Source organism: Venustampulla echinocandica, assembly GCF_003357145.1.
Source record: "Venustampulla echinocandica strain BP 5553 chromosome Unknown scaffold_3, whole genome shotgun sequence".
Taxonomy (NCBI): Eukaryota; Fungi; Ascomycota; class Leotiomycetes; order Helotiales; family Pleuroascaceae; genus Venustampulla; species Venustampulla echinocandica.
The window spans coordinates 1464970-1488404 of record NW_022474208.1 but is presented as its reverse complement, the minus strand read 5'-3'; the positions used below and the strand labels follow the sequence as shown (position 1 = coordinate 1488404).

At 49.0% G+C, this 23435-nt stretch overlaps 6 protein-coding genes across 6 annotated transcripts; 4 read left to right on the top strand and 2 right to left on the bottom strand.

Moving 5' to 3' along the window:
• Positions 1-658: 658 nt before the first annotated feature.
• On the bottom strand, positions 659-1238 carry BP5553_06098 (uncharacterized protein; the record flags this gene model as incomplete). Its single annotated transcript, XM_032014721.1, has 2 exons — positions 659-1142; positions 1192-1238. 2 exons carry the CDS (start codon positions 1236-1238, stop codon positions 659-661), a joined length of 531 nt encoding a protein of 176 aa, XP_031869402.1.
• A 1962-nt stretch (positions 1239-3200) lies between these two features.
• On the top strand, positions 3201-6366 carry BP5553_06097 (Uncharacterized protein; the record flags this gene model as incomplete). Its single annotated transcript, XM_032014720.1, has 4 exons — positions 3201-3527; positions 3584-5509; positions 5567-5779; positions 5839-6366. The coding sequence occupies 4 exons, from the start codon at positions 3201-3203 to the stop codon at positions 6364-6366; spliced, it is 2994 nt and encodes a 997-aa protein (XP_031869401.1).
• A 6092-nt stretch (positions 6367-12458) lies between these two features.
• Positions 12459-14033, top strand: BP5553_06096 (Uncharacterized protein; the record flags this gene model as incomplete). The annotated part of the gene is made up of 5 exons (XM_032014719.1): positions 12459-12865; positions 12918-12964; positions 13035-13524; positions 13577-13663; positions 13718-14033. 5 exons carry the CDS (start codon positions 12459-12461, stop codon positions 14031-14033), a joined length of 1347 nt encoding a protein of 448 aa, XP_031869400.1.
• Positions 14034-18800: 4767 nt separating this feature from the next.
• On the top strand, positions 18801-20200 carry BP5553_06095 (Proliferating cell nuclear antigen; the record flags this gene model as incomplete). Its single annotated transcript, XM_032014718.1, has 4 exons — positions 18801-18852; positions 19302-19772; positions 19834-20123; positions 20183-20200. 4 exons carry the CDS (start codon positions 18801-18803, stop codon positions 20198-20200), a joined length of 831 nt encoding a protein of 276 aa, XP_031869399.1.
• A 588-nt stretch (positions 20201-20788) lies between these two features.
• BP5553_06094 (putative pyridoxal kinase) lies at positions 20789-22055 on the top strand (the record flags this gene model as incomplete). Its single annotated transcript, XM_032014717.1, has 5 exons — positions 20789-20848; positions 20903-20913; positions 20967-21046; positions 21097-21427; positions 21479-22055. 5 exons carry the CDS (start codon positions 20789-20791, stop codon positions 22053-22055), a joined length of 1059 nt encoding a protein of 352 aa, XP_031869398.1.
• A 220-nt stretch (positions 22056-22275) lies between these two features.
• On the bottom strand, positions 22276-22935 carry BP5553_06093 (putative dUTP pyrophosphatase; the record flags this gene model as incomplete). The annotated part of the gene is made up of 2 exons (XM_032014716.1): positions 22276-22529; positions 22635-22935. The coding sequence occupies 2 exons, from the start codon at positions 22933-22935 to the stop codon at positions 22276-22278; spliced, it is 555 nt and encodes a 184-aa protein (XP_031869397.1).
• Positions 22936-23435: the final 500 nt, after the last annotated feature.

The following is a 23435-nucleotide window of genomic DNA, read 5'->3' as shown; positions in this document are numbered from 1 at the left end:
CGGATGAAAGATCATGCGGAGGCAATTACACACGAATTGTAATGAGGTCAAACTGAGACGGCAGAGAGATTACCTCTTCGATTTTGCATGTGAAGTCTGGCCAAAGATAGCGCTGTAGAGACTGAAACTTTCCGTCTATGCACCCCTAGAGGTTAGTACTCGTTTCGTATAAATCTTAGGCCTATATTCTATAGGAAATGTAGCTCTCTATCATCTAGAGAGCTGTATTCATTCTTAACCTTGTACTCAAGGAAGCTGGTTCATATACTGCATATGCCAAAGTACTTACTTTGAAAGGAAGTCTATTCAGTCGGGCACACTGAGCATATACTAACCCTGTCACATTCCAGATGAGAGCACTAACAATTCTAAGTTGTTTCGAAGAGTGCCAAAATCTCATTCGGGATGTGCTTTCCTCGAAGCTGCTCGTCTACGCTTTCAACTACCAAAGTCCTTTCTATATATACTATATGACTAGACTTCACTATTCCTGGGACATATAGTTCGCTAGGATTTAAATAATACAGAACTTGTCACTAGTCTTCAATTAAGGTATTGGATATCTCTTCCATGAAACAGCAAATTTTATCGAACACAGTCCCATGGCAACTTATCGGCTTCGAAGACCAGATACGCATATCTGGAAGAAATTCGCTACTTATAAAGCAAGAGCTGAAAGTACCAGGAATGCACACATTATACCACCCATGGACAGCTCCAAAGTCTTTGTTGACCCGCTGTTTTTGACATCGGTTGGTGAAGCTGATATAACGAAGGTACTTGTGGTCGCGTTCTTGGCACCAGTTATTGACGATGATGTGGCAGAGGTATTTGTGGCTGCGTTATCACTAGTCTTCATTGTTAATGGAGGCGGTGGATTGGTAAATGACGTTGGATATGGTGCAGTTTCTGTGAGGATTGGTGACTGGTCGGCACTTTGACAAGCTGTTCCCCATGTGGAGTTCAGTGTTTCTTGAACACAACCAAGCCAAGTTGGAAACATCGATTGCTCGACTTCGCAGTAGTTCCAACACTGGAACCCTTTTATGGGAGTTGTACAACATCGTTCGATGGCATCTAGCAACCTATTATCCCCAAGTTGAGCATCCGCCCGCAGAGAGCAAAGAGAGAAAGTCTCGTAGCTATAAGAGTTAGCACAGGTTTGTGACGTTCATAGTGTTGACCTCCTACATTTTCGGGGGTTCCAAATTTGGCCTTCTACATTGATTGGCAGTCATGGTTTTAGAATATGTGATAAGAGAAATATTTCAAAATAGGTAGAGGAACAACTACGTCTTAGTTGTTTAATGATCTTGCAAGTTGTGGTTTTCCTACCTTTGATGTTCCTTCGCAGCACAATTATTTATATATTTATATTCAATGGCGCACGTGCCGCACAAGAAACAGAGATCTTACCGGATAATGGATTGCGGTTAAATCTTACGAAGCACAGTACGATGATTTTATGATTAGGCTAGATTTGCTGTCAACCATTGGGTTGAGAGCTACGCGAGCACCGTGATGCTAACAGAGTGCAATATATATCCTTGTAAAGGACTCAAAGGATTGGGAATTCAACGGCTCATTGGATTCAGATTTGGAGGTTAGTATTGTCGAGGAGCTGGCTGGACCCTTAGGAGTATCGGGATGAATCATGGATAAAACAACCGAATGATCACAGTCAAGGTATGGGGATCAATTGAGCGATGGTTGCGTTGCAGGATTATAGTTAGATGGTCATATGGTTGGAGAAGGCTAAACCACTAGTTTCGTGTTCTCAGAGCAGGTGAATATTCAGGGCGCACTCAGGCAGTAGTACCTCAGTATTTCAAAACGACTAATAGACACAAGATCCTGTCACTAATATAAGTATGGCAAATTGAGTTGTATTGGTAATTAACTAGCTGGCCAGCTTCTCCCTGGTCCAGCTGTCAAGCTGTGATCTTTGTGTTGATCTGATCGCACTGTGTGTGCAAAAGAGAGAATGAGAGCCAGGAGCTTATATGCCCAATTGGTCCCACTTATCCATGTGCTTATTCTAATACAAATGGGAATGCAAAAACAAAGTAATAATCAGTGGTTAGAGGCGCCCCACCCCACCACAGTATAGTACTCAAAGAAGTCATAATAATATTAAAATTATACGAAAAAATAAATTTCCAGCTTTATACACATAGAGCGGATACCCGATTATATAGAATGGCCAATTCCGGTGGTCGGCTAAACCGAGTAACTGTCCTAATTACTCCGTAAGCGACTATCCGAACTCAAAGGTTGTCCAAACTCTGAGACTGTCCGGCTTAATGGAGATCCTAAGTATAGTACTATAGTAGGGGTGTTAGGTGTTTCGGTAGACAATAAATTATGGTTGCCTTATATACATATATACCAGGTAGATAGATATACTTTAAGGCTATCTCTCAATTTTGTACTTGGAAGAAGGATATACTGCTCGAGAAAATGCTATAGTATTTATAATAATATTTCTAGGACGTTCTATAATACTATGTTAATCCTTAGGCAGAAGTTTATTACTCTCACGTAAAGTAAAAGGTAGGGTGTACCGATGTTCGGCGGGCGATGTTAGCAATTTCTATGTAGGTAGGTGGAATTAACATTCACGTGCAGATTCCCCGGAGCAGGGAATATAAGCTAATACAGGTTTTAATAAGCTATGATGGGGCTAGAGCGCAGAAACTGTGGGGCCAAATATCTTATTGAGTTTTCAGGCTGACACTGATTTCGACTTTTACTGTAGACTCTTTTCTTCACAGAACACTACTATAGAAAAGAGGAAATGACCTAGGTAGTCTGAAGTGCAACCACTCACTCATAGGCACGTGCCTCGCAACCGCGAGACTCGACAATCGGATCCGGCTTGCGGCGTGCACGTGACCGTGCACGGACCTATGGCAAACATCGGGGCGTCGTGGAAGCTTGTCCGTTATGACCACGGCCTAGACCAACGTGGTTGACTTCAGGATACCTTGCCATCTGGACCTTCTGAAGCTCCGGTGCAGAGCTCCAGTCCCAATACCGACTCGTACCTATCTCCATGCTATCTCCCCAAATATAATATGCATGCTGGTTCATGGTTTGGGCTCTACCAAGCATGAGTGATCAGCTTGGGACGTCGCAGAGTGAAAGTACAAGCTCCGAAGCACAGCACAGCTCATATCCCAACAGACCCAGAAAGCATCATGGCTACCAATCTTCCTAATTCCGATATTGCCCTCAGTGATACGGCATCTCAACCAGATGATCAACCGATAGCAATCCCGAAGACCTCGGCGTCCTCTCAACCATCAAACGATCTGAAGCTAAACGACTACACTCAACAGCACCAAATATCCTCGCAAGAGTCGGAAACGGCTGGCAAAGCTGCCAAGGCCGGGATGGATGCCAGAACTAAGATCTCCAGTCTGCTGAAGGATAAAGAGCAGGAATGGACAGCTGTGGCGGAGAAGAAAGGCCCTCTTCGGCTGCTTCATCTGCCCATGGACGTCTTAAAAGAAATTGTGAAAGAAGTGAGCTCCTCTGTTCCTAGCAGCTTGCTGGTCCATCTAACATGTAAACTATATAGGTGACCCATACGAATGACCTCACGGCCCTCGCCCTGACACATTCTGCACTACATAACCTCGCGATTCCGCACATATATTCTCGATTTGACATTGTATGGCCGGATGCACATGCCACCACCGATCCTAGAACTGGCGTAGATGCTCTCACATACGGGCTTGCTACGCTATGTATGGGTGATGTGATTGCAAATAATGGCGGGGAACAGTCCTTTACCTGCACAAATTGTGGTGCCGTCAACAATACAGAGTGCAACCATGACTTACGGCCGAACCCTGGGAATGGTCAACGACGTATGGGCAATCAATATCCGCAGTTTACGCGAAAGTTTTCTCTTGGGAATGGGCCGGCAGATTGGGTCCAAGAATATCTTATTACAAAAGAGAGTGGGAAAATGCTTGGGACGCTTGTTGCTTTGGCAGTGAAAAGGATGGTGAATTTGGAGGCATTCGTTTGGGATATGCCCACTGGCGTCTTAAGAGATGTTTGGCTTGCGCTGTCATCTCTGCAAAGTAGGCACCCTGGCCGAGAATGTCGCCTGGAGCGCGTTTGGGTTAGATGGCATGATAATTCGGATCCTGTCAATTCAGCGGCAGGTCAAACTTCGCCCGCCGCCTCAAGTACCACTCCGCAGATGTTGGCCGGTAGCACAATGACTTCAATTGGATGGACGGTCCCTTCTGGCACCAATCTAAACCCTCCAGGTCATTCCTATCCTCGCAGTTATGCTCAAAGCCATGTGGAATATCCGACACTGAGTGTCCTCCCCCCTCTGAAGAGTCTATCTGTACTTGATATTGATGAGCTTGATTATCTGGATGAGATGAGTATGCTCATTGCAAAATCAAAAGACTGTTTGCGGGAGCTGCGGGTCGGGATCTCTGCAAAGGCGGTCAACAGAGATTTTGTACTTGCTTGGGATGGCCCCGAGCTGCAGCAAGTTGATCATAAAGCGCCGTGGCCTGGGGCGAGTACGATTGGCGAGAGGCGGTTGGGAGGCGTCTTAGGCGCTCTCGTAGGCCGCATATTCGATATCCGCAAGAAGCAAAGGGCGATCAGACCCGAGAAGAAAGACTGGGGAGTTTCGGCAGCTTCATCTACTCCGGTGCCAGCAGATGCTCCGCACGTAGAGACGCAGGTTCCGTTCCCCACTGGGCCCCAAACGGACGAAGGGTTAGGGAATCCACTTCTGGATACATCGCAGAGTAGCTCTTTGGAGGAATACTGGGAAGCCAAAGAAACACCAGCAGCCGGAGAAGAAACCGCTCCAACCCCGGGTGTTGCTTTCAACATCGATGGTGGGGCATCATTAATCCACTCAAATGAGCTCCATGACACTACTCCATCGGATTTGGTGACCGCTCCTCTACAACTAGATCATGCGCAGTCTGATATGGACTCACTCAATGCATTGATCTCCGCCCACGGGTCTGCTTCGACCGCCCATACACACTATGGTGCTGTCCTCCCAGGAGCTACCACAGATCTTCCTTTGAGGCGTTCGCAACCCCAATACCGAAAACAATCACATTTCTCTGAAATACCTCCATCTGAAAGAACAAGATTGGAGGGAAAATTGAGATTACAAACTCTAGAGCTGGAGCGCGTTCCATTATCTGTAGTGGTGCTCCAAAAAGCTTTTGACTGGACGGTTCTAACGAACCTGACTATACTGGACTGTCCTCAACACGACAGGCTATGGGTCATGTTGCGACGACATTTCCAGCCGTCACCAACTGGTCCAAGCCAGTCTACAAAACAGGGATCGACTATGGCCCTACAGTATCATCTGAACCTCAGAAAGATCCACACTGATGCAGCCTCCACCTCTCTCATAGCTTTTTTGAAGGACACTCTGGCGCCGAACACATTGGAGACACTTTTCCTTCAAGACCGGAGACGGTCTAGTAATACGAACGTCACAATAGTAAGATACATTTCTACCTATATTATTTGTAAACAGCAGGCTGATGACAGCACACAGGACGCTATATATCGGGGCCCCTTGAAAAGGCACCGCGCCAGTCTCAAGAAGTTGATGTTAGACAGCTCCGACAAGATACCACGAGGGCCAAGCTCATCGGACGGCTCACGGTACAGGACCTGGATGCCTAATCGCGATGTCCTCAACTTCATCACCAGTGGACGCATGTCTAGTCTTCGAGAGTTGAGTATTGCCGTTGACTATAAGGACTGGGTAAGTTTCGAGCCTTGTCCCACACATATTGATCCGTAAGGTATGCTAACGATGCCTAGCATCACTTCCTCCAACGACTACCCAATGTCCCTCATTTGCGCTCTCTGAACATACCGTTTATTGCAGATCATGTTACGGCTGCATTTGACCCCCGCGAGCTAGCTCTGCAAGTTGTCGACGTAATCGTGCTCCGTCCAGAAGTTGAGCTATGTTACATGGGCGTCTCGCACAAATGCTTCGAAATTCTAGAGAACCGTCCGCAAGACGAGGCCCACGGATCTCCAGACAATCATTCCAGCGCCATCAGTGCCGGCCATGGAGGAGTGACAATCGACGAGGACGATGATGATGAGGATGAGGAGGGAAGCGACGATGAAGATGAGGACGAAGAAGATGACAACGGGACTGCTATCGCGCCTGTAGATCCGGACGAGACGGAATCAGAAATTTCGGATCATTCGGATTCGGATTCGGATTCTTATGATGAGTCTGAGGACGGTCTATCGAAAGTCAGACTGAGGTTGAGAGAAATCCTCTTTTATGACGATAAGGTTGCTATATTCAAAGCACGGCATGGGAAACTCTAGAAAAGAAGAAAAATAACTCCCATACCTATTGTGTTAATAAACTATCGAGGAAGCCCTCGTCTCCTGCAGGAAATATCAGGAAGTACGATCGTCGAATCCCAATTCTTTTTCTCTTCTTTTTCTAGTGCAATAAAATTCCAAGAGAAAGAGACTTTAAAAAAAGACTTATTTTTTTCGTCTTTTGGCTTACATACGTTTTCCCGTGGGAGTTATACTGAGCGCGGCATTGGGAAAGTAAGGACTTAAAGCATTGAATTGCCAGATTTTTGCATCTTGTTTGTTGTTTTTTGTTTGCCAGAATAAATAGGGAGTGATGGGCTAGGCTGGGTAAAATCTGGCAGCTGGAGTCTGTATTTTTTTTTACAATGGGAGAGAGAGGGGATAGCGATAGCCTTGATCCCTCCGTTCTTCCTCCTCTGGTGAGGATTAGAGAATTAGTGGGGACGTGTTAAGTTAGGGAGAATATAAAGCGATACCAGGTGTGAAAGGTTGCGGGATGAGAAATTCCTTGTATGTTTTTTTATGAGGTATGGTTCGATTCTAAATTTGGGTTTATGTCAACTCTACATGGGTTAGAATCTTGCCTATAATGTTTCATCCTGAATTAGTGATTTAGAGAAACGAATGTTTAGTTCAGAGACTAGTCTAGCTCCTTGGGTTTTATGTCATGCACAGTCATTCATTTCCCTACGAAGATTGGAGATGGTAACGTCACTCAGATTAATCCATCGAAATGGAGCGTTGGCACCACAATGTTGATTCCTAATACGAATCACTTGCCTTGTGTGGCGTGTCTTCAGGTGGAGTAGATGTCATGGCAGTCAACGATGATCCATAACATGAAACATCATTCATATTATGGGTTGTGGCTGTGAATGTGAAAGTGTAACTATACCCCCCTTCCATATACGAAGTACCTCCTATCATAGGAGTGGAACGACGTTCTCGCCACCCACGGGGAAATGATTCCGCCAGCCTCGTCCCCAGATACAAGTCCACATGTACGTACAAACAGAGCAGGTAGTTGCTCCTCTCAAGTCACAAGTACCGTGATCTTTTTTGATCATGGCTCAGCAAGATGCCAAGCAAGCCGGGATTCGGGGAACCCCCCCTCCCCTACAGTCGATCAAACTCAAACATGCTCTCCTGATCTCTACGCCGCAGAACACTACCTTCGATGTTCGCTGACTGATTGCGGGGCGCCCGAGGGGTGTGGTGCACAAGGAACTTCCTAAATGGGCTGTGTGGGTATTCAATGAGGCTCGACGGGGACATCGCACAGCCTGCGTGCCATGCGTCGAGATATCGTGGTACAGACTGCGTGGAGCTGCAGGTACAACGAACCTGAAACACGGCCATGATTGTTCTCTTTGAGGCACCACGTTGAATTGCGAAGGATGGATACGGAAAGGGTACCATCAACGCGCCGCCCCAATTAGGGATGCGTGGGAAAAGCCTCATTGGGGATGTGGATGGACCAGCTGGCACACAGAACTGTGGATACGGCCCCATAAGGTATTCATGTCATCGCAGCTCACACCAGTTCGCCCAGGTGTTCTCGCATTTCCCTGATCCAGCTTGGTTCTTGCCCACGGGCAACTTGGGGTCCGGGAAACAACCTGACAGCCGTTGTTGATGGGGTGCCCCCCGGCGGTTATCAAAATTGTCAGCGTTTCATTTTACCCCATCCTCGTCATCCACGTGGGAAAGCTGTCGAGGTATTATATTGCCTCTGTCAAGGGCTAGAACCTCGCAGAAGTCCGGACCTCGTGGAATACTCCGTTAATAAATGGCCTCTTGCAGCAGGTGGCAATATCACCTTGTCCTCGGTCGTCATCGAGATAACCCATTTGGCCATGGACACCGCCAGGCCCGATGAGGAGGGTCGTGCAGATGTACGAAGTATGGGTTTGCAGGATAAGAGATGAGATACTGGTATCGATAAAATCGATAAACCGATCGAGATGCTCCGCGATGCGGTATGTGCGCGATGGCGAACGCAACGGTGTCTCGTTCCTAATGATCCTTAGATCTGCATCCTTTTCCTTTACGCCTCCGCAGGTAGGTACTGGAAGGAAGTACTTCCGTACCTCGCCGCAACGGGAATGGAGATATACTGCTGCGGTCCCTTGTTTATAATTAGCAAATAGCCTAAGATCCTTGGGGGACGAGGGGACGCTGGTACGAGCACCTGGCGCTGCTAAGTACTGGTACTTGCACGGTACTTGGCAGAAGAGACAGGGCATCGCTTGGGGGAGCGGCTCTTGATTACTCCGGCCAAATCTCATCGGCGCTCTGGTACGAGCAGTCTGTCCCTATTCGAGCGCGGCTTTGCGATTGGGGCGGGTGGCGCCTGGGGGCTTCTAAGGCCCAGTACCTACGTACTACGCGCCGGTAAGCGTCAGCAACTGAAGCTATTCAGTAGGCATGAAGTAAGCCGCCGCAAAGCCTCACACGCTACTCGGTAGGTATCTAGCGGCGGGCGCTTAAAGGCCGCATCGTGGACCTCGCGGTGGGCGAGACGAAGGCTTTCTTTTTCTTCCTCGAGACGCTGTTGATGATAATACTCAAGCCTCAAGCCCTCAAGGCTTTCGAGCTACTTCATCGCGCTTAACAACCTGGTCCGTTTGGCTGGTGACCAGGGCCGATGTTTATATGGACGGGGGGGTCCTAGTACCAGATTGGTATTCTGGAAGCCCTCTGGGCGCTGGCTTGTTTCGCCGTTTCAAACTGCTGCAAGGCACATCCGCAGCAGCTTGCTGCGCGAACGATTATTCGGATAATTCGGCGCTCCCCATCCACTCCACGAACAGGTCTTGCAGATTCCCCTCGGTTGGATCGAGCATCACGATGCCGATGCAGAAGTACGTACCGGTGGGTTGACGGTACGTACTATCGCAGGCGGCACAGCGACAGCTCGTGAGATCGTAATGCCATTAGTTCGAATTTCGAACTTCGGCAGCTTGTCGTTCGCGTGCCTCCTCGTAGCCTGGTTCTCGGATGAACCGATCGAGCTTGCTGCCTACTATAGTCCCAGTTTTCGGCGCTGCGATTGCTCGGTATCCGAGAGGGGTTCAATTATTTTGTTAAATATCACAAGTGAATGATTTGAGTATCTCAAGCTTGGACGTTTCCCGGGTATTTTAGCTTTTCAGATTATTGTCTGTGCATCTCGGAAGCTTTCTCTACCTTTTTATTGGTGTGTTCGCTAAACGAGCACGCCGACAAAACGCAATAATTTCGATTTCATCCGAGTATCCGTGGAATACCTCGGTTTTCTCTATAATACTAAAGATAAAGGGGGGTTTGATCATGTGCACGACCTCGGCTTCTTTAAGTCGAAACCAAAACCAAAAAATGATAAGAGTTTTATCGTCTTTTATTTAACTCGTCATCTGTAGCCTAGTACTGCACTGCACCGGCGTTGTGCTGGTTGTCTGTCTGGATTAGGTCCGTGTGGATTTAGAGTTGAAGCCATCTCAAGGGAGCTAGGCTAAAAGTGGGACGAAACTAAACACATCGTAACTCTACTGTACAGACCAAGTTAGTTCTCGTAAAGAGGTTAAATTAGCATCTCGGTGGTTGTATGGCCCAATATTAGCCGGCCATGTACGAAGTGGTCCGTAGTAGCCGCGAAAGTACTTTCGTAAAAAGGCCACTCGAGAAAATCCGAAAACCCAATGCCCCTGTTGAAGACCGTGGTGCAAGCAGGAGGAGAGCTTCTGCAGCGGTCTGTGGAGTTTGGACGAACCTGGCTCACAGTGGTGCCGATTAATGTCGACCTGCGCGGGTTTGCCCAGAGAGAGCTCCCTGCAGATCTCGTGGCTATTGTCCAACTTGGAATTGGGTGACCTTAAAAAAGACCTACGGAGCGGCTGATCAGCGAATCCTGTCCTGTGTGCTGGATCTAAAACGTGGCAGTGTATTTCTCCGTCCGTAGTGGCCGCTCCCTTCTTGGCCAGCGCGGTGGGTTGAGGGACGGTCGAAGGAACAACATGCGTTGCCGTGTTTGAAACCATGAGCTGGGCTGATTAAATCGATATGGATGAATGGAATCTCGCGTGGGGTAAATTGGCGGATTATAGTGCTGCTTCATGGCATTCTGGGGTCCGGGATATCGGATTGAAAAATGCAAGAGTCCGGAGTACGACGGCGTATGCTGCGTATAGTACTTTGGCACGGTAGTAGTCGTACGGTGGTGGTGCAATACTACGCCCGTAGGCTGGTCAGGTTGACTCTGCTGCACTTGGCCAGCCTCCGGTACGAAGTACAGTAGCAAGGCCATTACTCGCCATGTCCTCCGTACCGGTACTTTATGGTACCACAAATACATCCGGAGGTAAGTAAGTAATAGCTGCTTTGGCATATGAGAAGATTACCGCTTCTGGCGCTGTGCCACCTGGTCATCGCTGCTAGCGTGTTTGAAGAAGCTTAGCCACGAGCTGTCGAATAGCAGGCCCAGCTCAGTCGTTGCGCCAGACAACGGCCTTCATCACTCAACTCATTTCATTTCCTGGTTGACTGGACGGCGGGCACGCCTGTGGACGGTCAGGTCAGAAGGCCCGCGTAGGCCTGTGTCGGTCTGCGGCGTGGGCAGGCAACGCAGCAGCAGAATCGCCGGCTTGACTACAAGTGAACTTGGTTGCAGCAGCAATACGGACGGAGCAGCAGCAGTTGCAGAGTGCCGAGTCGCGCCGCAGATGGGTGCAGATGATTGCAGATTAATCCATCCAGCGCCGGCGGGCTCCAGTACGAAGTATTGCAGAACAGGCCGAGAGAGAGCGTGGCCAGCAGGTGGATGGAGCCTGTCGCTGCAGGCTGGTGCAGGCTGGTACCACGCTCGCCGGCGCTGCAAGAAGTAATCTTATTTTTCTGTATTCCGGAGGTGGCACTGCGTCGTGAACAAAGCCGCGGGTTGAGGCAGACAAGAGGTTGAGAGATTGAGATTCTATTCTTGTATATTTTTTAGGTCAAGGCAGGGCGGAGGCTCAGAGGGGGTGGAGCCGGTAGAGGGAAGTGCCCAGCGATCATCATCGGTGAGCCTTGAGCCTTGAGCCTTGAATAGTGCTGGTGCGGGAGTGAGAGGGAGCACAGCGCTAGAATCCCTTTACCTACGGAGTACTAGGTAGGCCTTGGCCTTAGGCTTAGGCTTGGGCTTAGGGGCGTTAGGGGACGTTAGGGGACGTTAGGGACTCTAGTGGGGACTCTATAGTGGTCACCCTCTACCTACATACCACTATACCTACTAGGTAGTAAGTACTGTCATCACTATCACCACTGCCACTAACTGCCCGCTGCTCCACCCGCCGCGGGGCCCTGAAGTTCCCTGAACCCACCCCTAGGTACCTGGGTACATCCTCCACGGCGACCGCGCCCCCAGCACTACTGCAGCAGCGGTTTCTATCAATAATAATAATAACACGCGCTAGACACGACCGGGCCTCGCATCCTTCAGACCCCTCGACCCTCGACCTGAGCTTCGTTCGTCCACTGCAGAGTGACTACACCCACGTCTTCCCACCCCTACGATCGGCCGCTGGCCTGCTGCTTGCTGCTGCTGCTGCTGCTGATGCACCGGCTGGCATCATGGATTCAGGGCTTCATGGCAAAACCTCCCTCTCACTGTCAACAAGGCTCGTGGCGGACTGGGGTCGTAAACCGCGGTCCGGGGTGGGCGGGCGCTCGTCGGGGATGTGTGTTGCGTCGAGGGCGCGAACATACTGTATCGTCGTCTACTTTAGAGCCATGAGCCCGCCCTCAGTGGAGGCGGAGACCTTCAACGGAGAATAACGTTTGTTTACGCCTCTGCGATCCACCAAGAAATACCCAGGTCGACAATAGGGTCTTGTCTCATCTAATCTCCCTCGCCCATCCCCTCTGCCCTTCTACAAAAGCACACGCCACCCTCACCCTCGCCCTCACCCCCCCAATCCCGACCTAAGCCAACCCCTGCCCTCCAGATCTCCACGATTTATACTTCGTCAGATCCTCTTGAGATCCGAAGCCCTCTTCTATCTATTTCGAGTTACTCTCGAGAATCCTTCCGTATGTGCAGCCGTCATCGATCACCACCCCCATCTCATCCTGCATTCATGGATTCCCTCTATATAGACTCGAGTACAGAACACTCACGTCAGTCCAGGTCTAGAGCCAACAGTCACCTGTCATCCACCGCCCTCCAGCTCCAAGGCCTGAACATCTTTGAGTCTCCCGTCTCGACACCCCAACTGGGCCCAGTAGATATTCCACGGACCTCTCAGCCAGCTTACTCTGATCACAACACCAAGCCATCAGTTCCTTCTACGCTCTTCTCTCCAGTGCCTCAAGGACTCACTCCGTTCCCGCTCCTCTCGGACATTGATTTTGATGCCGATTGGGCTCAACTCGACTCAGGAGGACAATCAGGAGCAACACCATCCCTCGTACTAGATCCTGCTCAGTCATCTCTTGGCCACCACGCCTTGCCTCTCCGTTCGAATTCTTTCCCAGCAAATATGAGGTAGGAAGAAAAAGTGCTTGTGCTGTTTGATATCCTTACTTACAGTTCCTAGTACTATCGGGATTCAACAGTATGATGCCCGATTCGAGGGTGGCATTCGTCAGTCATACACATGGCCTCGTACGCTACAGTTTCCAAGCACTCCAAGGTCTCTACTAACAGGCACTAGACTTGACGCATCCAGATTTTGAGATGAACGAGCAGTTTATGCCTCACATCCCAAGCCCGCCTTTGAATCCTTCCATGCTCTCAGCATATGACGACAAGAATCTGATGCCTATCTACGCTCGTTCCCTCACATCCAGCCCGCCCCGAGGAACCCTCAGCCCCGAGCAGAGGGAGTTAAAGCGACAGCGTGATCACGCACGGAGAGATTCCAAGACCCGTGTGAGAAGAGAACGCTCGGTCAGCAATCCCTATGTGGTCTCTCATACAGCTTCACCAGATCTTATCCCACGCACTCTTGGGGAATATCCCAGCAGCCTTACTCCCAGCCTCACTTCTGGAAGTTTGACTCCCTCCCCGCTACTTTCTCAAGGCCCCATTTCACAGGGACCACAGCCATCTCCTTCTCTCAGCACCTCGTCTTACCTTACTCCGTATTCACCGCAAATCGTCGAATCAGGAGCTCCTGATATGTATGGGCCAGTGTTTGCAATGTGAGTCACTTTTCATCTATAAAAAGACGACAGAATTCTAACGTCATACAAGGAGCCCCAATGATTTCACGCACTCACCCACATTTTCCTCCATGCCATACTCAACGGCGGGACAAGATTCGGGCCTTCCGACCTATGTGTAAGAACCAATTACGCACCAGAACGATCCGAAACACTTGCTGACAGGATACAGATCACGGCCGCATTCGCTCTCATCAGCTTCGGACCAGCCACACATGTACACACACCAACCCAGTCAAAAAGTAGGCTCCACCGACTCTGCCGATCACGTCCGGGTCGTCCATAGCCGCCCCAAGCCCCAATGCTGGGAGCACGGGTGTAACGGACGACAGTTTTCTACATTTAGCAACCTCTTACGGCATCAACGAGAGAAGTCGGGCGCTGCAACAAAATCCAGCTGTCCAAATTGTGGTGCGGAATTCACCAGGACTACGGCGCGAAACGGGCACATGGCACACGAGAAGTGCAAGCAACGGCGAAACTCATAGAACTAGGGGCAGCGGGTGGCACGGCTTTCATGCATTTTAGGAGTATATCTTGGGCTGGGCTTTGGCCTTTTTTTGGGGGAGTTGGACCTAGAAAACAATCCGTTTTATGGCAGGGGATTGGTGGACTCGCGTTATACCTCTCCAGGACTAACTACGCTTTATGTTTGGACGAGAGCACGGTACATATACCTCTATACCTAGCGTATACCTATTATACCCTTCTTTGGTGTCGTTTATAAAAACAGAATATTTCGAGAGCAATGGAATGAACTTCATCCGTCATGACTGAGTACACATCCGTAAGTTCATGACCCGAGAGCTGAAAACATGGGGTCCACGTTGCATTCAGCATTCTTTCCTCTGCACCGCTACGTTGTACGAGAGTAAGTGACGGTGCAAGGGGGGACGGTGTACCGCGTAAAACAAGGCCTTGGCCTTGGAAACTCAGACACCAAAAGCTGCCAAATAAAGATGCTGAGCAGCTGTAATCAAAGACGACGATGCGACTGGTCTGGTGCAATAATTAGCCCTTTGGTGCTGAAAGTGTCGGTGCAATTGGAGCCGTGGAAGTCGTGGGGTCGAAGAATCGTGGTTCGTTGGCGGACGGCAGCGGTGGACACAGCCCCGTCCCAAATAGCAATAGATTCTTGCACACCGGGGGGTCGTTGCGGGTGGTGCAGGTTTGGCGAGGGAGAGAAAGAAGCCTCGCCGCTGACGGACTGACTGACTTACATCACCCATACAATACCCACCTCGACATCACACCTCGTATAGTGGTACATTTACAGCTACAGCTACGGCTACGGCTACATCCACTCCCACTCCCACCCTCCATCCGAAGTGCCATGCGACGATGGTACGCAGAGATGCACAACGGCTCCCCAGGCCCTGGATTGCTGCACCGGCTGAAGGCGATTGCTGGCCCGTGGAGCGTCTCAGGAAGGGTGCGTCGCGTGGTCGACTCGAGGGTTTGCTGCTGATGCTGGCCCGATGCGGTGTCAGATTTAGAGCAAACCAGGTACGACAAGACCCGGAGTGCGAATTACACACCCATCTTCGCAAGAAGTCCTGCTGCTCCGGATCCAGAGTGGCATGGCGGATGCTGCGATGGTAATGATGTCAAGCTCGTCAACTCCAGCTACCACCGAGGTACTATACCGTACGTAGTAGGTCCACTACGTACAAAGTTACTGCAATCAACCAAGTTGAACCAACACGTTAAAGTTCCCCCCGTGCCCCACGACTGCAGCGGCGCCACCGAACTCTGAAACCGATGTTGAGCATGGTGAGCGCTGCGGAAGCCTGACGCCTGAAGGAAGGAAACTACCGTTTTGAGAGACCCTGAACAGTTCGCTGAATCGTTGAAGCCGGAGCGCTGGATTACCTGCACTTCGATCTTGAGCACGGAAGATCTGCACTCGTACCTCCAACCATTAACGTCCGTCAGCTCTGTACCACCGAATCACCAGCCCCGTCTGAGTATGTAGTACAGAGGAACTTAGCCTCTCCTGGCTAGCTATATCGCCGTATTAGCGACTTTCAGCCAGTCATTTTCCCTTGATTACCCCGATTCTCGTTATCGATCTCGTCACCTCGATCAATGCTACGTATTACTTTCCGTACGTACTCTGACTCTCCGAGCCTCTGACCCACCACCATCCATGGCCATAATGAGGACCATGACCATCCAGGTTTCCAGGACTTCCCTGAAAAACATGGGCTGCTGATATGCCCGTGCCTGCCCTGCCAGCGTGCCACGCCGCTGAAGCGCTAGATCTGCCCGGCACTTCTGCCTCATACCCAGGCACGTCAGCCATGTTGTACAGCCTTTGGCTGTGCGTGAGATTGAGGGGTAACAACGGAGATACTCAGCAGCTCATTTGCAGTATTTATTTATGGAATCATCACCACACCCTCCCCTCAGCCGAGGCTGCAACGCTACAGGCACAACCCAATCATTCGACCACACAACATTCGGCCGCTCCCTTCAGAAGGTTCAGCCTCGCCAGTTTCTGAGAGATCTGCGAGAGAGTTGTCACTGCCCGTCAGACCTACCTAGTTGAGCTTCGTACCAAAGATTAGCTAATTTATCCAACCACGTGGCGTCGTACAGTAGTTATGAACAGTAACTCGGGAACCGAGAAACTCTTCCTTGTCTTGCATGTCCAGTACGACGCTCTTTTCGTTGCTTCTCGTTCTCATTTCCCGCTTATGCCGGCCACAGACGATGACGATACTGTAGCGATAGCAACGCAATCTGGGGATGCCCGAAGTTCGAAGACGACCTTCCCAAAATGAGGTTACAATATTCCCTGCGCGGGTTTTCGGACCTTGCGTTGCGGAGACAACTTTCGACGGACGAGCCCGTCTGCGGCACGGTACGCGGTACATATCAGGAATTATTACCTGCAATGACCACCTTTTCTGGACTTTGTAAGAGTTCCCGAAGTTAGCACGGGGATCGACCCACCCCCATTTCTTTAGCTTTGAGCTTTATCACAGTGTTGCATGAATTGCCCACACGTGAATGAGATCTCTCTTCTTCAGTGGATGGCTCGTCCGAGATGTCTTACGATAACTCACTCCAGTTCCTCTTATCACTTACGTTCCCCACGTCTCAGTGCCGCTTCCGCTGCTCGAGATAGCTTAGTGGCTGGTTTTGTTATTCCTTACTCCCGCTTCACACGTTTCTGGATTACTCGCAGAGACTAACATAACTTTATTTTGGCCGTTACCTTCTATTCCAATCATGAGGTGGCTTGAGAAACGTGGCTGTCTGTCACCTGCTTCAGGATCAGCACTCGTCCCAGCATGGACAGTGATTCCACATAGCAACTGCCGTAAGGGCGATGCCGCCCGCATATTCGGACTTTACGCCTTCCTACATTATATTTAATATTTCATCAAGCTCCTTTGTAAGATCTACGGTCGATACACCCCCACGACGTATACCGTCCATGTCATATAGGGCTTATGTTTCGCGCCAACCTCGATCAAGAACACCGCCTAGGAATCTAAACCTCATTTCATGTTTCCAGAAGGGCATGGGGATGATCATAACGCCACTACCTTTCCCATAACGCCCAACTACTTCTGTTCTAGTTTTCGAGTTGTTTGGGCTATTGCGGTTTCTAACACTGTGAGGCTTTCTGGATGCACCGAGTAAGCCGCGCCTGTTTGAGGCTGCTGACGCCTATAGCACGCCACGCTTACTTGTCGCACAACACTGTCTCATCAAAGATATTACGCGTGTTACTGTATCTCGTGGTCGACCCGGCATAAGCCGTGGTACTGTAAGTTTACGCTAATGGGTATGATTAAGGGGTCTACCCTGCGTTTTATTTCATGCCTCATTTTTTATTCTGATATTCAAAGCAATTGGCCTGCGGCGTCAGAGTCGGGTAGTGCAAGAGATATAATGACATGGGGGCGCTCGTATGGGTCATGGTTCCTCGGATTCGTTGATTTCCGCCTTGCGCTAGATGTAGCGGCTGTGGCAGAAATGTAAGCGCTATATTGAAAGGTACGCAAGGAAACCCCTTGTTGAATGTTCCACGAGATGGAACGTCACAGTTCTCGGACTGTTCTAGGCCATCTGGCTCGTGTCGAATATGTACATGGAGACCACCTCCTGACTTGTGTGAAATCGATGGTCATTTAGAGTCAAACCAGTATACACTCAAAATGGAGTTATTGGAATTGTAATATTTATATCGATGGGACATGATAATAAATATGTCGAAACTTGAGCTTTGCCTCAGGAGTCAATTGCTATAAGCTATAGCTTGCTCGGACTTAGTGTCATGGTGTGCTGTTTGGCTTTTCTAGCTTTGGGAGCTGAGATAGTGTCATGGTGAGCAATGCTATTCTCCTAGTTGAGAAGAGTTTAAGAAATATATGTGCTTTTATGTTTTGATTAGGGAGAAGGTTTGGGTGGACGTCTCTATCTCAGTGATTAGGGCGTGGCACTTGAAGCAAAAAACCGGACTCCGCTATGGTGAGGTTCAAAGTGTGGGGATATACTTTGAGGTGGTTATTAGATAGCTGAAGTATCTATCTTGACATTTCCGGTTAAGCGCTCAGTGCTGCAAGATTGCAATTCCGCAGCTAGCTAGTGAAGGACTTCCGAGTCTTGAGTAAAGGCTGACGAATTAAGATGGATTGTGTAGGACTTATACTATTGGGAAAGAAGACTACGCACTATAGTCATAATGGAGGTAGTTAAATTATATCATTTATGAGCTTCTACAACTTTCATAGTCGATTGAATATATGCGTACCTGACTACAATGCTGTATATATGACCTCCTTATCGTCACTTCTAATAGGATTCATATTAAAAAGTTAAATATTCCTATGCTGTTGAAGATTCAAAAATTGTTATATCTTAATTGATACGGTATTAACGATGTCGAGGGGCTAGAAGGACACTCCGTAAATACTAGAGGAAAGCGGATATAAAACAACCAACAAGATAGCTAGTTAGGAGCCTATAGGATAGGGGATTGGTTGATGGGAAATTCATATGTTGTCGCACTGTCGCTATATCGTTAAGTCGTCATGTACTAAAAGAAGACTAAACCATGGTTTAGTGTTCTTGGGAGTGAATATTTAGGGCGCATCTAGGTGGTGGCTTTTAGGAGGACTAATAGCCACAAAATCCAATAATTGAATCATATAGGGCAAAATCAGACTATTCGTGTGTATGAGCAAAAGACAAAGACAGTCTCCCCTCCCCTTGTCTTTCGTGTCTTCTTCTTTGCTGGTATGTGTGAAGGAGGCAAGAGAGCCAGGAGCCCAGCTGGTCCTGCTTATCAACGTGCATAATGGAAAATCCAAATAATTAACCACAGGGCAAAGACGACACAAGAGATAGGTGTGATTGGGGTTGTCCCGCTACAATAAAACTAGTACTCGCAGTTCGGAATCTGTGAATTTTGGAGTTGAAATCGTAGTTGGTTGTCCTCGAGTCAACTCTTTGGAATTTAATTTACCCCTGTTCGTGGCCTCAGACCTCAGGCACCAACACGTCACAGCAAATCACTTTACGCGACCCCACGCGTATTCTCGTGTTTTCGTGTTTCCCTCACCCTTAACACACAGAACCGTCAGAAACAATCGCAAAATAAACCGTATCTCTTACCACCTCCCCTCTATCAAATCCAGACAAAGTTAACCGCAAGAGTAAGGACCATAGCCCTTGTTTATACTGCCCAATTCCCAAGGAAGCACACAAGAAGGAACCCAAACTGACTTGACATGCATCAGTGCTGGAAGCTAGACTCGAGCAGGCCGACCTGCTGAAGAAGGTTGTTGATGCAATCAAGGACCTAGTCCAGGACTGCAACTTCGACTGCAATGACAGCGGTATTGCGCTCCAGGCGATGGACAACTCGCACGTTGCGCTCGTCTCGATGATGCTCAAGGCTGAGAGCTTCTCCCCATACCGATGTGATCGCAACGTTGCGCTCGGCGTCAACCTCGTCTCCCTTACCAAAGTGCTCCGCGCAGCCCAGAACGAAGATGTCCTTACGATCAAGGCTGAGGATGCTCCGGATGTTCTGAACTTGGTTTTTGAGAGCAGCGAGAGCGATCGGTTGAGCGAGTATGACCTGAAGCTCATGGATATCGATCAGGAGCATTTGGGCATCCCTGATACCGAGTACGCCGCCACTATCTCCATGCCATCATCCGAGTTCAAGAGAATCTGCATGGATCTTATGCAGCTTTCCGAGTCTGGTATGCGCCAAGCTGACCCCTGATATTGATATATTTCGAGGCTAATATTACGGTGTTACAGTTTCTATTGAAGCCTCTAAGGACGGTGTCAAGTTCACATGCAATGGCGATATTGGTAATGGTTCTGTCACTCTACGAAGCCACAACAATGTTGAGAAGCCGGAGCTTAACATCGATATCGATCTTACGGAGCCCGTCGCCTTGACATTCTCCCTCAAGTACCTCGTCAATTTCTGCAAGGCCGCAGGTCTTTCCAAGACTGTCAAGCTTTGCTTGTCTAATGAAGTACCTCTGTTGGTTGAATATGCGCTGGCTGGAAGCAGTTATCTGCGGTTCTATTTGGCTCCTAAGGTATGCTATATACCCCCTTATCCCATGTCTATGGATATCCGTATTAACAGCTTGTCTAGATCGGTGATGAAGAGTAAATGCGGCAATTAGAGAACGGGTAATCATGATAGCATGAGTTTTATAGCATATTCTACGCGGCGTGCAGGTTGACTTGGCTCTGGTTGACTTGATTTACGAATATGAAGCGTGGATGACGAGTCAGTAATGGGAGGAGCACTGGACGGTTTCCAGCTCCGAACACAGAATAACAATGTGTCACTGATATGAAGAAATACACAATATTTCCCCCTCGGAATCCATGCCCCCAATGCCACCCTGTAGTGATCCGTATCCTGCTGTGAAGTTGGAAATTCATGGTCGAGTTTGTGGTGTTTTCGAGCCTAGCGCGGGGTATTTCAAATCGTGCATCAACCCCACCATCGCAATGGCCGATTCGCTTGGTGAAGCCGAGATAAGAAGTTGCGGCCCCGAACTTTTTCTTTTGTTTATTAACATACACAAGGCAACTACATCTGTCAAAACTATGCCATCGTTTGAAAATACCTTCTCTTTCCATTACCTTTTCATGATATTCCAGTGCCGCCTTGATCAACCATTTGCCCTATCCTAGTGCGCTCCCTTGACCGTTGTCAATCCCATTCCCAATCCCAACCCTTACCGCAGCGATGTCTGCAGACGACAGCTTCCCAATTCCGGAGACAAAAGTCCTGGCCATTGCCAGTCATGTAGGATACAATACCTCCCTCTAGTCCTTGAGCTTTACTGACGCTGTGCTGAAGGTCGTGTACGGGTGAGTTGCCTCCATGCCGATGAGTCAATATGACCCAGCTGAGCAGTAACAAGCTATGTCGGGAACACAATGGCCACATTCGTGATGCAGTCTCTTGGCTGCGAAGTCGCTGCATTAAACACCGTGGAATTCAGTATGCTGCCTCAATCTACTCTTTCAACAATCATTCTGAAAGAGTCATAGGCAACCATCTGGGCTATGGCCAGGCAAAGGGCACGCGAGCCACAGCGAAAGAGATTAGCGACATTTACGAAGGCCTTAAGAACTCCTTCCTCGATGATTTTGACATGATGCTTTCGGGCTATCTTCCCGGGGCCGCCTCCGTCGAAGCAGTGGGCATAATTGCGCGGGACTTGAAGTTGAAAGCTGCGCTGAAGCCGGGCAGCTTCTTTTGGGTTCTGGACCCGGTTATGGGAGATAATGGGAAGTTATACGTTGCGGAGGATGTCGTGCCTGCGTATAAGAATCTTATTAAAGATGCTGATCTGATACTCCCGAACCAGTTCGAGGCAGAGTAAGATAATCCATCCCTAGCTAGGGAACCTGGTACTGACGAGGTGTATAGGACGCTATCAGGTGTCAAAATTGTAGATATGGAGACACTCAAAGAAGCCATCACGACCTTGCACGAACGATATCGTATCCCACATATCATGATTACCTCTATATCCTTGCCCAACCCCGAAGGAACCGCATCCCTCTCTGTCGTTGGATCAACATTCACTTCAGGCGCTAAACCCCGCATTTTCGGGGTTAAGATCCCGGTTATAGATTGTTTCTTCAGCGGCACTGGCGACATGTTCGCCGCGCTGTTGCTTGTTCGCCTTCGAGAAGCAGTAAATGCCATGGAAGGTCTAATGCAAAAGGCCGCCTGGGTCAGTGATGATGATGTAGAGGCTACCGAGCTTCCTCTTGCAAAAGCGACGGAGAAGGTGCTAGCGAGCATGCATGAGGTGTTGAAGAAGACGAAGGAAAAGAGGGACGAGGAGTGGAATAAGTTCCAGAACAGGGTAACAGGACTCGGGGAGGATGATGAGCAAACAATTAGAGTGGTGAAGGCTAAAGCGGCGGAGGTTAGGCTTGTGAGGAATTTGGGTTGCTTGAAGCATCCTGATGTTAGATTCAGGGCCGAGAAGGTATAGATGTCCAAAGAATAGAAGGACCGGTTGCATGGCTTACAACAGAAGGATCGGTTGCATTACATTAGAGCATACAATACCCCTAGCACACTCCTGATCAACACAGATCCAGGACAGCAAATCCAATTGTTAACCCTCATCTATTTTTCATAACCATAACTCCATTAACACATTTCTCATCTTGCGTTCTACTGGCAACGAAGTTTATACCTTCTCCGCAGACCTAGCCCGTACTACCAAACCCTCCTGCCCCTCTAACGCTCTCCTCTAGCTTCTCTACTTCGACAACCTCCGGTGTATAAATCCTCTCCAGCACCAATTGCGCAACACGATCCCCCTCCTTAACCTCAAAATCCTTCTCACTATGATTAAACAGCAGAACCTTTACCTGGCCCCTGTAATCCGCATCGATAACCCCGGCGCCGGTATCGATCATGTGTTTGGATGCCAGGCCAGACCTTGGTGCTATACGGCCGTCTATTCGTCGGCTGTTAGTATAATAAACTTTTGATTTTATTTTGTTTTAAACATGCAATTGGAGCCGAATTGGGTTGAGGATGGGTTGGAGGGAAGAAGACATACATGTCCCAGCTGGAACAGCCATGCTGATATCTGTATCAACGAGCACCTTTCCTCGTGCTGGTACTACGGTATCCTTAGCCGCATATATGTCATACCCAGCGGCGAAAGCGCTCCCACGTGTAGGTAGGCGCGCCTTGTCTGAGAGTTTCTGGATGAGGAGCGCGGGCTGGGCGTCGACCTTCGTCACCTCTGGTGTTGGGTTGGCTGATGTTGATGCCATTTTTGATGGTGCTGTGGGGGATGCTGGGTTGGGTTTGAGACGTTTGGGGAGTGGTGAGGCTGGTGGGGAGGTTGCGGACATGGTGTTGTGGAATTGAAACTGCGAGTAGAGGGGTTGGCGGTGTATAGTAGACGCGAAGGGAACGCGGTTAAGTTGCGGTGGAGGACGCGCTCCCACAGGTGTGGATGAAGATGGGTTTAGGTTGATATAGTGGTTTTACTTTAGCATTTTAGCGGTAATGGCATCGTTTACTAGAATTAAGGTGTGCATAGATTAAGTGAGACAACCTCCTCCGCGCTCAGCTTGTATCACGTCTATGGACAAAGACCCTGCTGCTTGAGATGTAGTATGTCGCTGGCTGAAGAGATTAATATGTAGCGTATGGTAGAGCACTTCATAAACTGTCTAGGCCTGTTTGATACAACTTCAACGCAATCACTATATGCAAGCAAGAAGATCACTAGTAGTTGATAAAGTAAAGTCCATTACGCAAGTTTTAAATACCCGAAAGAAATTCTAAAAGATACAATAAAAGTCCTACAACAATCGTTACGTCATCCAAAGAGTCGCTCGCTTTCGAA